The sequence below is a fragment of the Ceratotherium simum genome, chromosome 1 (assembly GCF_057802395.1).
Source record: "Ceratotherium simum simum isolate JZ-2026a chromosome 1, ASM5780239v1, whole genome shotgun sequence".
Classification (NCBI taxonomy): domain Eukaryota; kingdom Metazoa; phylum Chordata; class Mammalia; order Perissodactyla; family Rhinocerotidae; genus Ceratotherium; species Ceratotherium simum.
In genome coordinates this window covers 110,769,724-110,783,401 of record NC_141900.1, presented here as the reverse complement: position 1 = coordinate 110,783,401, position 13,678 = coordinate 110,769,724, and the positions used below count along the sequence as shown (strand labels likewise).

Below are 13,678 nucleotides of genomic sequence, written 5' to 3'. Positions count from 1 at the left end.
GTGCCTTTGACAACCCTGGAGGTGGGTGTGACTTTCCCGAGGAGCTGGGCCTCGAAGGAGCCAGATGTCTTGTGTGAGGTCGTAAAGCTGAACAGGAGACAGAGCCCCTATCTCCCCGTCCCACCGGCCCCCGGCCCCCGCGCACATGTGGCTTCCTCCCTCTTTCTGCTGTTTTGTTTGGTTTTTATCTCACTCCCGTGGAAAAGCATACTCTAGTCTAGAGAAAACGAACAACCAGATGACCACCTAGAAATCGGCCTTCAGCAGGAGCCCCCGCCGAAAGCAAGGCTCATTCCCCTCAGCGCCCAGCTCTGTGCGGTGGTAGGAGGCTCCCAGACCAGGGGACACGTCTGGGTGGGGACCTGCTGCTAACAGCCCCCTGGCCTTGGCGGGTCTCCTCCCTGGCTGTCCTTGTGGTGTGCTGTCTGGGCAGCTGCAGGCCCTGGGGCCCCCGAGTGGCCCGCCCACCCTCTCACCCTGAGGGACGCGGATTGAAACCACCGCTGAAAGACTAGGTCAGCAGAGAATGTCACTCCCCAGACCTCCTGTCCTCACAGAGCGTGTTGGTGTGAATGAGCAACAGAAAGAAATGCAGCGTTTTCACCGTTTTACCAAGAAAAAGGAATCGTCTTAGACACACGTTTTCTGCGTCTTTTCTCCTCATTCAGCAGGACATCGTGGAAATCCTCCAGGTCAACGGTGTGTCAGTATTTCCTTTGAGGTGGCACAGTAGCGTGTGGTGTGACATGGTTTATTTAACGGTTCCACCAATAGCGGCACACCTAGGTTTTACCACCACAAACATCACTGCACATGCGTCTTCATAGTCTGTGTTCTCATTTCTGTCTGTGGAACTCAGGCGTGAAACTGTTGGATCAAAGCGCTTGTGTGTTTTACATTATAAGTATTGCTGGATTGCTTTCAGAAGGCCGAAACAACTGACACCTCTGTGTGCAGGATGTCCCTCCTGCTCCGTCAGGCAGGACATGGATTTTCACAGCTTTGCCCACCCAGTGGGCACAGAGTGCGTCCTCCTCCACACCCTACATGATTTCTGTGACTGTCCAGACAAGCGGTGATAAGTCGAAAGTCTACTGAAGTTAGTTCTCCTGTTTCACAGTTATGTCATTATCTGCATCTTTCCACTGACGGTGGCCCATGTCACAGTGTTCACTGGGTGGCTTCCACGAGCCAGACCCCACTCCCGGCACTGGGGATCTGCACTCACATCAATAAACAGTAACCAGTGTCTGTGCAGCACCTCGGGAAGATAAACTGAACCTCTCGTCTTAGGAAAGGGAACAAGAGCAGGGCCGGGGTAGGAGAGCGGAGAGGCGGAGAGGCAGGTTCTAGGTTATGTGGGCTGCCATGTTGAAGCTCCTCACAGCCCGGGGCCGGCTTCAAGGGCTGCCATGAGTTTGCCGTTAGCACGTCCACCCCAAATATGTATATGTACATATATCCACCCCGTATATGTAAGTATATCTACACATGTATATTTGTGTATCCACCCCAAATGTAGATATAAGTATCCACACACATAAAAGTATGTCCACATATAAATATATCCACATGCTTATGTATATAGAAGTATGTCTATGTATATATCTGTATATGCACCCCACATATACAAGTGTATCCACATATGTGTAAGTATATCCACCCCACGTATATCTATCCATATATATAAATATAGCCACATATATATAAAAGTATATCTATCCATATGTATGAATATATAAGTATATCCACCTATATATTTTTTTTGAGGGAAGGCTGCAAAGATACAGAAGGAGAATAGAATGAAGTGCGTTCTTTTCCAGCACACTGTGTAAACTTAGTGATTAAAACCAGCAATTTCATGTTTGCTCATGAACTTGAAATACCTGGTACTTTTAGTTATATGAAAGTCTGAGAGATTAAAATACTATTATTTGTTTTATTAATACGTAATTTTTTTCCCTCTGAAACCCTTTTCAGAATTCCAGGGGGTATTGTTGATTTGCTAGGTTTCTCTTGTTTTCCCCTTTATTTTCTCATCTCTTGTTGAGAGAGGACAGCAAGGAAGAACAGAGAGAAGGAAAGGGGAGTGAGCGGGGACGAGGATGCAGGACGATGAGAAGAGGTGGAGAGGACCGGAGGGGAGGTCAGGCAAGCCTCCTGAAACCTCATGGTCCAGCACGTGACACTCGGGGACAGCTGGGTGCTTCTGCCTCGTCCCCCGTTTGTCTTCCAGCAAGTTCAGAGTCGGGGTGTGGCGGAGGACAAGGGCCTCGCTCTGACGCAGCACATGTCTGCAGCCAACACCTCGGTGTCAGGGTGTCCTAGGTTCTTACAGGAATATGAGTGCATTGGGTGCTGCAGCAGCTCTGCCTGCCTGAACCATTTTCATCTTCAGGGGCCACGTTCTCTTGCTCTTCTCTGACGTTCCAGGTGGGCTGCAAGCTGAGCCTGGTGCTCTTCCAGTACTGCATCATGGCCAACTTCTACTGGCTCCTGGTGGAAGGGCTGTACCTCCACACCCTCCTGGTGGCCATATTCTCCCCCAGCCGACGCTTCGTGGCCTATCTCCTGATTGGATGGGGTAAGGACTCACCTCCCTGCCAACCTCCCGTGCATGCCCGATGCCCCGTCTGCCACCCCACAAACCCCTCTGACCTATAAATGTAGGCTTTCTCAGCTCAGAAAAACGTTTTGCTGCTCCTGTTGGGTGCACTTCAAGTCAGATTAGGAAGAGCTTTGCCAGGACAACTGGAGGTTCCTACTGCCAACACTTGACTACTTCTGGGAACCAGGAGCCTAGTTTAAAACTGATCTAAACTCCCATTCCTTGACTATCCCCCAATGGTGGGAAAGTCAGAAAGAAAGGCCTAAGAGGAGAAGGAGCAGGAATCCTTCCCTCGTGAGGTCCTGATCACGCGCCAGTTAGCAGGAGCCTTGCAGGAGCCAGCGTTGGACAGGGGTGTCAAGCTGAGGGACGGCTGTTGCCACGTCAGTGAACACCCCCTCCTGACTTCAGCAACAGCACTTGCCACGCACAAGGACGAGCTTCAGGCCCTGAAGGTTCAGCTTAATTTCAAACAAATATTTAATTACCTTCACTGCTTAATAAGGCCCGAGCATAAACCTGTATATTATGAAGAGTTTCCGCCTAATCTTTTCATCAGAAAGCCCTCGTCCTTGACGACGCTGGCTCATCAAGGTGCACACTGTGTCCCTGCAGAGCTGTACAGGTTAGTGCACTCGGGGCCATGGGTAACCAGGTGTCTCTCCGCAGGCATCCCCACAGTCTGCATCGGGGCATGGACTGCGGCCAGGCTCTCCCTGGAAGACACGGGGTGAGTGCTGTGTCCGTCCCTCTCCTCTCTATGGGCTAGAGCTCCTGCATCTGTGTCTTTGGGAAGCTTCCTGCCTGGTTAGAAGGCGGCATTTGCAGCCAAGTGAGAGTGACACAGACAGCACTTGACCACCCCATAGACGGGAAGCGTCAAACTCCCTTGGGGTTGGAGCATGTGGGAAGACCCGAGTGAGAGACGGGAACTGAACCAGGTCTTGTGGTGGGCTGAGACGGGGATAAACCAGGCAGAAACGGGAGCAGCTTCTTAGGACGAGGAGAAGTGTCACAAAAGGGAACCAAGCAGGGGCTTGTGTTGTCTGCTGAGCTGAGTGTGGAGAGGGGACCCGGTGGAGATCAGGTTGAAGAGGCTGCAGGACAGCCCTCTGAGGGAGTGTTCTCTCCCGCGAACTCATCCTGAGCAGAGAGAGCAGCGTGAGCAGCCCTGGGAGCCCCTCTGCTCTGTGTGGACCATGAGCCAGACCATGGCCACAGACCTGGGCACCAGAGTTCCCAGCACGAGTGCTGCGCCTCACACAGGGTTCTCGGGGCCTGCAGGTTACACACGACTAGTCACACACCATCCGAAACTCGGTGGCTTAAATCATCCCTTGGTTGGGTGTGCTTCTGTGCGCTGACTCACGTGGTGGTTCTTCTGGCCTCAGCCCGGCTGGCTCACACCCCCAGGCACCTGTGGGGTGGCCGGGGGCTGAGATAGCATCGGCCAGAAGGCTCCTCAGGGCCCTGCGGGTTCCAAAGGCTCCACATCCTGTTGCAGAAACTTCGAGGATCCAGGGACAGGGTAGGGAGCTGTAGAGCCCCCCTTGGGGTGTGGGGGCCGAGGGAGTGACGGCGGCATTGTACAGCATCCTGTCCCAGCTGCCTGCTGGGGTCCGCCCTTACACTGAAAATCAGAGATGAAAACAGCACTAGACAAACATTCCTAGCTGCACCTGCCTCAGTTAGTCTGAAGACATTTTAATCCTTTATTCAAGATACAAATACAAGCCATTTGGGAGGTGAGGGGAAACTAATTTTCCAGAGAAAACTTCCCGTTTTTGATGTTTGCTGGAACAAGTGTGAGCTGCACCAACTCCCAAGTTATGGGGTTTTCGTGAGATTTGACCTGCCCCTTCTCCCAGCTTCTGGGGTGATGCCTTCATTTCACCTCCATCCGCAGACTATCATGTCAAGAAGATAAAATGAAACAGAATCACTCGATAGAGACGGGCTCATCAAGATTTCTAAGTGCAGAGCGATGGTGCTGTTGAGTGGAGCAACGCGCTCAGGAGGGACCCTGGAACAAGCCGAGTGAAATGGCTTGGGGGTGGGAGGGAGAGGGGCCGGTGTTGTGCGAGCCGGTTCGGGCGAGTCCACAGGCAGCACGCTCATCCTCGTGCCCCTGGTTTGTAGATGGACCGGGAGTGACCTGATTTCTGATTTTCCCTCTCTTCTCCATAGTTGCTGGGACACCAACGACCACAGTGTTCCCTGGTGGGTCATCCGAACACCAATCCTAATTTCTATCATAGTGAGTAATCTCTGTGAAACTGGAGTTCCCCGGGGGTTGCACACTTGGGCGGAGAGCGAGCCCCTTGTCCGGGGTTAAATATAAGTGGCCACATCCTGCTCAGTCCTCCTTCGCAGACAAGAACCTCGCACCCTCCACCGTGGACTCAGCCCGCCTTCCGGGTGAAGTCTCAGTGAAGAGGGCAGCATGTTCTCTGCAGAGGAATCAGTCGGGCTGAGCAAGCGATGTCAGGGCTGGGCCGGATTTCACCTCTCAAAATCAATTTACTCATGCTGCCGCAGCCGGGGTCATAAAACACATGAAGCAGCCAAGGGACGATGCCCGGCTCTGATGTGGGGGCAGACCCAGGCCGGGCAGGGCTCGCGAACTTCTGTAACTGCAGTGCCTGGAGCCCTGTCCTGGCTGGGCGGAGCCACAGATACCTGGCCACACCCGCCTCCCTTGCAGGGAAGTCACGCACAAACATGTTGTCTCTCTGTGCAGGTCAATTTTGTCCTTTTCGTGAGTATTATACGAATTCTCCTGCAGAAGTTGACAACCCCAGATGTCGGCGGCAATGACCAGTCACAGTATAAGTGAGTATGAGTTTAGATCCCGTGCTGAGCAGCCTCAGACCTCACACGGCCTGGAGCCGAGAGTGAGGGGGCGAGGGCATGGTGGAGAGCGAGGGTCTGGTGCCCGGCACGTGGCCGAGTGTTCCTCCTGTCCTCGCAGGAGTGTGCTCCTGGCTGATTGCAGGGACCTGCGTGTGTCGGGTGAGAGCTGGAGAGTCTTGTCCAAGGGAGGGCACTGGCGGCGACTGTCCCCGCGAGACCCTCCTTCCTCGAGGCTGGATTTCCTGCAGTGAGCATGCGCCGGAGTGTTCTGTCCGCTTTCCTATCTTGTAATCTTACTTTTTCTCCTTGACCACACATTATTTGTATTTTATGTTTAATTCTTTCTTCCCCATCAGACCACATGGTGCATGCTGGCACCTAATGCCGGGCCTCGTACTTAATAGTAGTTCATGTTTATTGACTGAAGGATTACATGACAATGGTTGTCCTCCTCCCCATTCAGTGGAAAAGAGAACGCAGCTTCAGTAAGTCACCCATAGTCATCCAGCTAAGTAATGAGGCCCTGAGGACTCTCTAAAGGAACTTAAAGAGTCTATACAAATGTATAAAGAACAAATAAAGTCCACAACTTGAGTATAAAATAAACACTAGTTTAGTGTGGAGTGGCTGATCCAGCCGGTGGGAGCCTTGGGCTCAGACAGACAGGGTTGGAATCACAGCCGCAGAGAGCTGTATGACCCTGGGCAGGTCACCTGACGGGTGGGGGGTGTGGGGGGAACCCACTCAGGGTGTGCTTCCCTTCCCTCCTTTAGACAGCAGGGGGACCTGGGGAGATGGACAGGCAGCATCCCTCGTGGTCAGGAGCCTGATGCTGGGTGTACATGCCAGCTGGAGGCCTGGGGGAGGTGACCACATGCTCTGTGCCCCAGTGTCCTTACCTGTAAAGTGGAAATAATAATACTTTCTGTAAGGTTATGAGGATTCTTTGAGTTAATATTTGAAAAACATTCAGCACCTGGCACCAGTAAGTATTGTGTGAGTTTGGTGAACAGATATGTCTAATTGTGGCCTGGAGTGTATAAAGTCCAAGGAATTGGTTTCTCTGCCCGACGCACATTAGAGGAGGCTGCACACAAGGCCAGACCTAGAGGTGGGATTCCACTCAGACCACAAAGGATAGAGCGGTCTGGGCCGCACCATCTGAGCAGGTTTTTACTGCTCAGGTGAGGAGCCGGCTCCTGGGACCCACCCGCGCCTGAGGCTCAGGGGCAGGACGTTCTCGGTCGCCTTTCAGACTGAACTTTAGATTTTCTGCAGGTCTGTTTAGCTTCTATGCTGACCTTTTCCCTGGGTTCTTTGGGAGTGTTCGCTAGGGAGATCTCAGAGACAGACGCTTCTATTTTGGAAACAAAATTAAGTGGGGATAATAGAATCTGCTCTTTTTCCAGGACAACAAGAAGGCAGAGCGTCTGACGCTCCCTGCGGTTATATCTTGACGTCTTTTCTGTGAACTGTCTCATGACAGTGGCAGCAAATCTCCCTGGACAGGGTCCCAGGGTCTAGCCTCACCGAAACCCTTTCCTGGAGACGAGCACAATAGCAGCCTCCAGATGTATTAATAATGGGAGTCCGGGCAGGTTCTCACTCCAACATTTAACTAAAGGGCACAGGTCCCTGCAGGATCCCAGCTTCTACTCACAGGCTCATTGTGAACCGAGATGTTAAATGGGACAGGTGCACCACAGCGTCCCAAGTTCCGTGTGCCCGTCTGCAAGTGGGCAGTGCAGTGTCGGTGACGGCCTTCCCCACAGACCGGGTGCAGGCGCTGCTCACATCTGCTGCAGAATGAGCTCAGCTTCTGGGGTTTGTGCTGTGCAGATCACCGGGAAACAGGGGAAACTCTGCTTGGTTGTAAACCCCACAGGATGTGGTGTTCTCTTGTGAGGGAAATTGGGAGAAATGAACACTCTTCTAGAATTTCTACATTTCTATGTTCGAGGCTCTGACTGCTAGGTTTGAGGCAGGTGCTTCAAAAACATGTAAAGAAATTGAAGACTTCTTACTAAGTGTTAGGTGGGGTCAACTGACAAGAGAAGGTGGGAGAGGAGCAAAGTGGGGCCTCATCCCTCAGCTCCCTCCATGCAGAGTTTCCAGGACAAGGCTGCGGTTGGAGAGACCGCTGGATGTTCCTTGTCGTGCACACACGTCACCGGGGGCCTGACTGTGCCTGGGGGTGCCAAGATCCTGCACCCTGACGAGCCCCCAGCAACCGCAGGGCTCCTGATCCACAGACCATGCTGGAGTTGCAAGGGTTGGATATGGCCACACTGGAATCACTTGGGAAGATGGTACACCTCCTGATGCCGGGTCCCACCTGCAGCGACCTGATTCAGTGGGATGAAGAGAAAATCTGCACTTGAGGAGTTGTAAAAGCTCCCCAGGTGATTCTGACGTGCAGCAATGAGAGTTCTCAAAGTGGGGTTCCCAGACAGCAGCCACCACATCTCTGGGAACCTGGTAGAAATGCAGATTCTCAGGCCAACCCCAGACTTGCAGAGCTGGGAGCTGAGGGTGAGGCCAGCAGTCTGCGTTTTAACATGACCTCTACGCAGTTCTGGCACAGCTGAGGCTGGAGAAGCGCTGACTTAGAGAACCATGACGTGCCTTTGCTCGGAGGGGAGGGGACTCGGGATAACTCATGCAGCCTTGGGGAGGGTAGAATTGAATTCAGGTCCTTCATTTGCCACATAAATGCAATGAGCAGAAAATCTGCTTTTTAGTGAGGGAGGGTGATGACTCTTTGATGGACAGAGAAATTACATCATTCCCTGATTCCACAGAATCTGTGGGATGTAGAGCACGGATCATCGGCCGGGACCTATCAACAGCCGGCTGCAGGGACTCTGTCGTGCTGGTGTCGGGGGCCTCACCCCTGCTGAGCCTGCTCCTGTCATCTCAAGTAGAATTTGCCTCTGTCCTTCAGACACCAGTGCCGGTCCTGACTGTCCGCCAGGGACAGGGGCCGTAGGACCCCTCAGACCACTGTCATGATTGGCCAACTCCTCAAGATTTCTCGACAGAGCTATGCCGCTTCATGAGGAAAAGTGGTTTTCATCACTACATTTGCACATTCTGCCATAACGGGGTGGGGTGTATTACTTAAACTTAGGAGAAACAAGGCTCAGCCCGGTGAGGCCCTGGGCCCGCGTGCGAGACCGGCGGTCACTGGTGCCTGATGGCATGGGCGTGCGGGCGCACTCAGTCTCCTCTCTCCGGTGCAGGCGGCTGACCAAGTCCACCCTGCTGCTCATCCCGCTGTTCGGAGTCCACTACATGGTGTTCGCCGTCTTTCCCATTGGCATCTCCTCCAAATACCAGATACTGTTCGAACTGTGCCTCGGATCGTTCCAGGTGCGTGCAGGAGGGCTGGGCCTGCCCCCAGGGCTGGCGGCGGCCTCTGACGGCCTTTCTCACCCGCAGGGCCTGGTGGTGGCCGTCCTCTACTGCTTTCTCAACAGTGAAGTAAGTGCTTCGTCAGCCTCAGAGCCACGTGCAGATGTTGCATGTGTGGGGGTTTCCTAAAGCGCTCCCCAACCTGGAACGAGAGCCTGGGTCTCCTGTCGGTCAGCCCCGCTGTCCCGTGTCCGCAGCTCTCTTGGCCCAGCAGCCAGGGCCATGCTGACTCCTCCCGCACCATCTTGGCCCAGCCTCCTGCCGACCCGCCAGCGCCGTGCACGGGCCTCCTCTCCACACCCAGCAGCGGGATTGCCCAGTCTGTGCGGGTCCCACTCAGGAAAGCTCCCCATCGGGTAGTGAGAGGGACCCCGCCACTCTGCATGGACCTTGTCTCGCTCCTTGACCCTTGTGTGTCCCAGACACGACACAGGGGCCGTGCAGACCAAGAGGGGGAGGAGGGAAGGGGGAGACGCACCTGCTTCTGAAGCTGCTGCCAGAGGCTCCTCAGGAAGTACGGGCGTGAGTCCCTCATGCGCCATGCCCTCTGCCCGTCGCTCATTTCCTGTGCGCCATCACTTCATCCCGTGTGGTTGCCTTTCCAGCTGTGCATGGCCGACGCCTCTCTGTTCCTTTCATGCACCTCTTCACGCTCTCCAGGTTCCTCTCCCCTCCGCCAGCGTGAATGCTTTTCCCCAGTCGGCTTCCTTCCGCCTCTGTTAGCGGTTCCCCCACAACAGCAGCTGTAGGAGTAACAGGAAACTTCAAGCTCGGGAACATCATCATCACCCCCGCTGTTTAATTATCTCTTCTGCCCAAGCTTGCTGCTGTGCCCGGCGGCACCTCTGCCTTCAGGGGTTCCTCAGACAGGAGACCCCTCAGCGCCTGACTGGGGAGGCCTGAGACCGTTCTGGGCACAGGGAGGTGGCTGTGAGGTGGTGGGGGACACACACCTGGCGCTCTCCCACCACTACCTGACGCCCTGACTGCAGGCTCCCAGCTGGCCCGGCTCTTCCCTCTCCCAGGCCCTCCCCGCTGTCTCTGGCTTTCTCTCTGCTCCGTTGGGATATCCCCCTGCACGTCTTCCATTAGCTGAGCCATCTCTTCCTTGCTCTGTTCTCCGTCCTCATGTTTGTGCGAGCGACCCCTCCACCTGCCTCTCCTCACTCTTTCCAACCTTTCCTGAAACACCCTCGCGGGAGGGAGAGAGTGGAACCAAGACTGTCCGTGCAAAGGGCTGCCAGCTCCTGTGGAAGCTCTTTTCTGAAAACACAAGTTAACCTCTCGGGTTTGGGTAGATCAGCCTCTGTCTCATGGAGTGGAGATTTCAGAGCCTCGGGCTCCGCAGTCTGAGCACTTTTCTCTCGGCCTCCAGTCCCTCCTCCCTCTTTCCCAAGCCCATCTGATCCGATGTAGAGGGATGGCCACAGCCTGACACCCAGGAAAGGGTGGAGGGAAGTGGTCACTCCCGGGGTGTTTTCTCTAGAGGGCACCTGAGCTCCTGTCCCAGGCTGACCCGTTCACTGACCACACCACCCGTGTTGCCCCCCACCAGGTGCAGAGCGAGCTGAGAAGAAAATGGAGAAGCCTGTGCCCCAGCCAGCCCTCTGGCAGGGACTACAGGCTCCATAGCTCCTCCCTCTCGAGGAATGGCTCGGAGAGCGCCCTGCAGTTCCACCGAGGTTCCTGTGCCCCATCTGCCCTGCAGACGGAGACCTCGGTCATCTAGTGTGCAGACCGACACCCCCAGAGCCCGCGGGGTGCGGGGCGAGGTGCCCTGGTCGGTGAATCGGCAGCAACTCAATCAGCTGGTCTTTGCTTATCCCGTCCGTGGAACTGGGGTCACACCGTAACTGACTGGGATTTAATCTAATTATTGTTACACTCCAGCATTTAGGTAATTTTGTTTATAATGCTGTTTGGCCGTGTAGGTGGACCCATTTTCGAAGAGAATGGGGAGACCGAGGTGGTCCCTGAAACTAGCTGCAGTGGCCCAGATTGTGGGTCCAGCGGCTGCAGAAGGAAAACAAGGGCGTTTCCCAGTCTCAGGGCCTGTCCTCGGCAGGGCGCTGGGCCCTGCCCCGCATGACCCGCAGCACTGGCCTCCCTGCCCCGGGACCCACAGGTAGCCCTCCGTCTGCAGGATGTGTAGAAGCCAGATTAGGACCTCCATGAAACCACTCCTGGAAGCCAAGGTGGATCCCCCTCCCGGGTGCCTCACCAGTCCCCACATGCCCGGGTCCTGTCCACACCACCGTCCAGGGCTCTCTTCTCCCTGCTTCTGCACCACCCTGGCTGGCCCAGCCCAGGGACAGTGCGGAGAGGAGCGTCGGGTAGTGACTGCGGGTGGTGGCATGTCAGCCTCTGCACTTCGTGGGGGCCCCTCCACCGCTCGACGGACGCCTCCAGGGCCACTTCAGGCCCCTTCACCCCGCGGGGGCGAGAGGGGCGCTCAGCAAGGGCCACTGGGTGACCTGTGGCCACGCTTCAGGCTCCTGGGTGTCAGGGTGACACCAGGCATTTTATCTGATGGGAGTGGAAACCTATTCTCTTTTTCATGAAAATAATCTTAAAGGCATTTCTATTTAAGTGGAGAATTATTTTAACAAAGTATCAAAGTGAGTCAAGCACTCCTGTCCAATGTTGGCAAACTGCAGTCCTGGCTTCTAGTTCCTTTGATGTTTGCGGACCTGAGGAGTGGTCTGAGAGGGGGCGGCTGAGAGGCTGTTGGGGGGGGCGGGCAGAAGGAGAGCAAACCCACACCGGTCCAGGGCGCTCCGTGCAGCCCAGACCCCGTGCAGATTCCTCACCCCGTTTATGATACTGGGCCCCTTAGAGATGAGGCCGTGAAGTCTTTCTGAGGCATCATCTACCCTAGTCGCGGTGTCAATGATTGAGATGGCCCTCGGAGGGGAGCAGGGCCTGGCAGGCAGGGAGGGGCTGAGGGAGGGGCTGGACCGTCCAGTGGAAAGCTGCAAGGCTCACCCTTTGGCGTGTGAACCCATGTCCCTGGTGAGAGAAACCCAGACAAAAACAGCGTTGTCGGGATAGCAGAGCGGGATATCCAGAGACCACCTAGAGCCCCTGGTAGCCAGGTCCTGACTCAGAGGATCTGCTGTAACCAGACCCGCATGACTAACTGGAGAGCAGAGGCGCGTTCATCTGGGGCCATCAACGTGACAGGACGCTAACAGGGTCTCAGTATGTTCCCCTCAGCTGGCACGTACCAAGGCCCAGCGGACCAGTCACTGGTCTGTCTGGCCTGGTAAAGAGGAAGGGGGCTGGAAAGTGAATATTTACTGATAGTTCACAGGAGCGGGCGAACAGAGTCAACATGTGTTGCTTTAAAATGTGCGTGTGGATGGAGTGTCCACAAGCCGCTGTGTAAACACTTCAATAAAACCTGATTTCATATCTGTCCACTGAGTAAGAAGCCACCGACCAGCAAACCCTGAGGCCCGAGGCTCTCAAACGGAGGGTGGACTCACGTTTTCCACCGAGTGCCCTCACACTGGGAGGCAATCTCCCCACATAAAGTGGAGCCTGGATGGAGGAGGGAGAGAGGAGGGCACACGGCACCTTCCCTCCCCCAGGCACTGATGCCCCATCAGGACATCCTTATAGAGCAGCTGGGCAGTGGTGGCAATGACCCCACGGGGGCTCCCAGCAGCCCTAGGGGTGGGGCCCTGCAGCTCCTGAAACCCCGCCCCCAGCTCCACAGAACCTGAGACCAGGCTGAGCACAGATGTGCACGCGTGTGTGTGCCTGCGTGTGTCTTTGTATGTGTGTGTGTGTGCACATGTGTATTTGCATGTGTGCGTCTTTGTGTGCACGTGTGTATGTGTGCGTGTCTTTGAGCTACCACTGACCTCATTTATGCACAGGCAGATAAAATCTATTTCTAATGAACTCCACGCCCCACCAAACTGCTTCCTTTCAAGAGAAATATAGCGCACCACTAAAATCAGATTCTCAAGAGGCCGAACTTGGAAATGAGCCAGACCAACCAGCCACTGGTGAACTTCCCAAGAGCAAAGCAGGGGGGAAGGATGAAGAGGAGGTCCGGTCTGCAAGGCCTCATCCCTGCCTCCCGGTCACCAGCGTGCTGTCAGCTATTTGCTGGCAGAAGGGCTTATGAGGACTTGTCTACGGAGGAGCATGCTCCCGACGGGAGGAAGGGGGTGAACACTTGATGGAGAGGGAGGTGTGAGTGCTCAGGAGCTGCTCTGAGGAAGCTGTCTCCTCTCTAGCAATGGAAATAACGTGCACATTCCTTTCTTACCAAGAAGGGCAGTTTTGGGGGGCCAGCCTGGTGGTGGTGTGGTTAAGTTCGCCCACTCCGCTTAGACAGCCTGGGGTTCGTGGGTTTGGATCCTGGGTGTGGCCCTACACACCACTCATCAAGCCAAGCTGTGGAGGTGACCCACATACAAAATAGAGGAAGATGGGCACAGATGTTAGCTCAGGAACAATCTCCCTCACCAAAAAAAAAAAAAAAAAAGTTTTTTAAATGGCTGTTTTTTTCAGGTTTTCAAGTGACAGAAATTATAGAGGAGTTATAAAACCTCAAATATTATAGGTAAATATTACCTAGAAAGTGAAAAAGCTCTGAATTCCATCCTCCTTCTGCCCCCTCACCTCTAGAGGTATTATGAGTGACCGATACTACTCCCAATGTTCTCCTCTATGACTAAGCAAACCTCTCTCTCCTTCCCTCACTCTCTTTCTTCTTTTTCTTCATGGAAATTAGGTCATATTGTATAGAAAGTTCTGCAACTTGCTTTTTTTAGTTAAGACAGATTG

At 54.5% G+C, this 13,678-nt stretch overlaps 1 protein-coding gene across 1 annotated transcript in view; it reads left to right on the top strand.

The window, feature by feature from the left end:
• The window catches only part of VIPR2 (vasoactive intestinal peptide receptor 2), a 75,052-nt gene extending 63,468 nt beyond the window's left edge, over window positions 1-11,584 (top strand). The window contains exons 7-13 of the mRNA XM_087433883.1: window positions 2,434-2,584; window positions 3,278-3,338; window positions 4,796-4,865; window positions 5,349-5,440; window positions 8,704-8,833; window positions 8,903-8,944; window positions 10,431-11,584. Of these exons, the coding sequence (XP_087290009.1) occupies window positions 2,434-2,584; window positions 3,278-3,338; window positions 4,796-4,865; window positions 5,349-5,440; window positions 8,704-8,833; window positions 8,903-8,944; window positions 10,431-10,604 (720 nt within the window). The 3' untranslated portion in view covers window positions 10,605-11,584. The remainder of the gene's footprint in view (window positions 1-2,433; window positions 2,585-3,277; window positions 3,339-4,795; window positions 4,866-5,348; window positions 5,441-8,703; window positions 8,834-8,902; window positions 8,945-10,430) is intronic.
• Window positions 11,585-13,678: the final 2,094 nt, after the last annotated feature.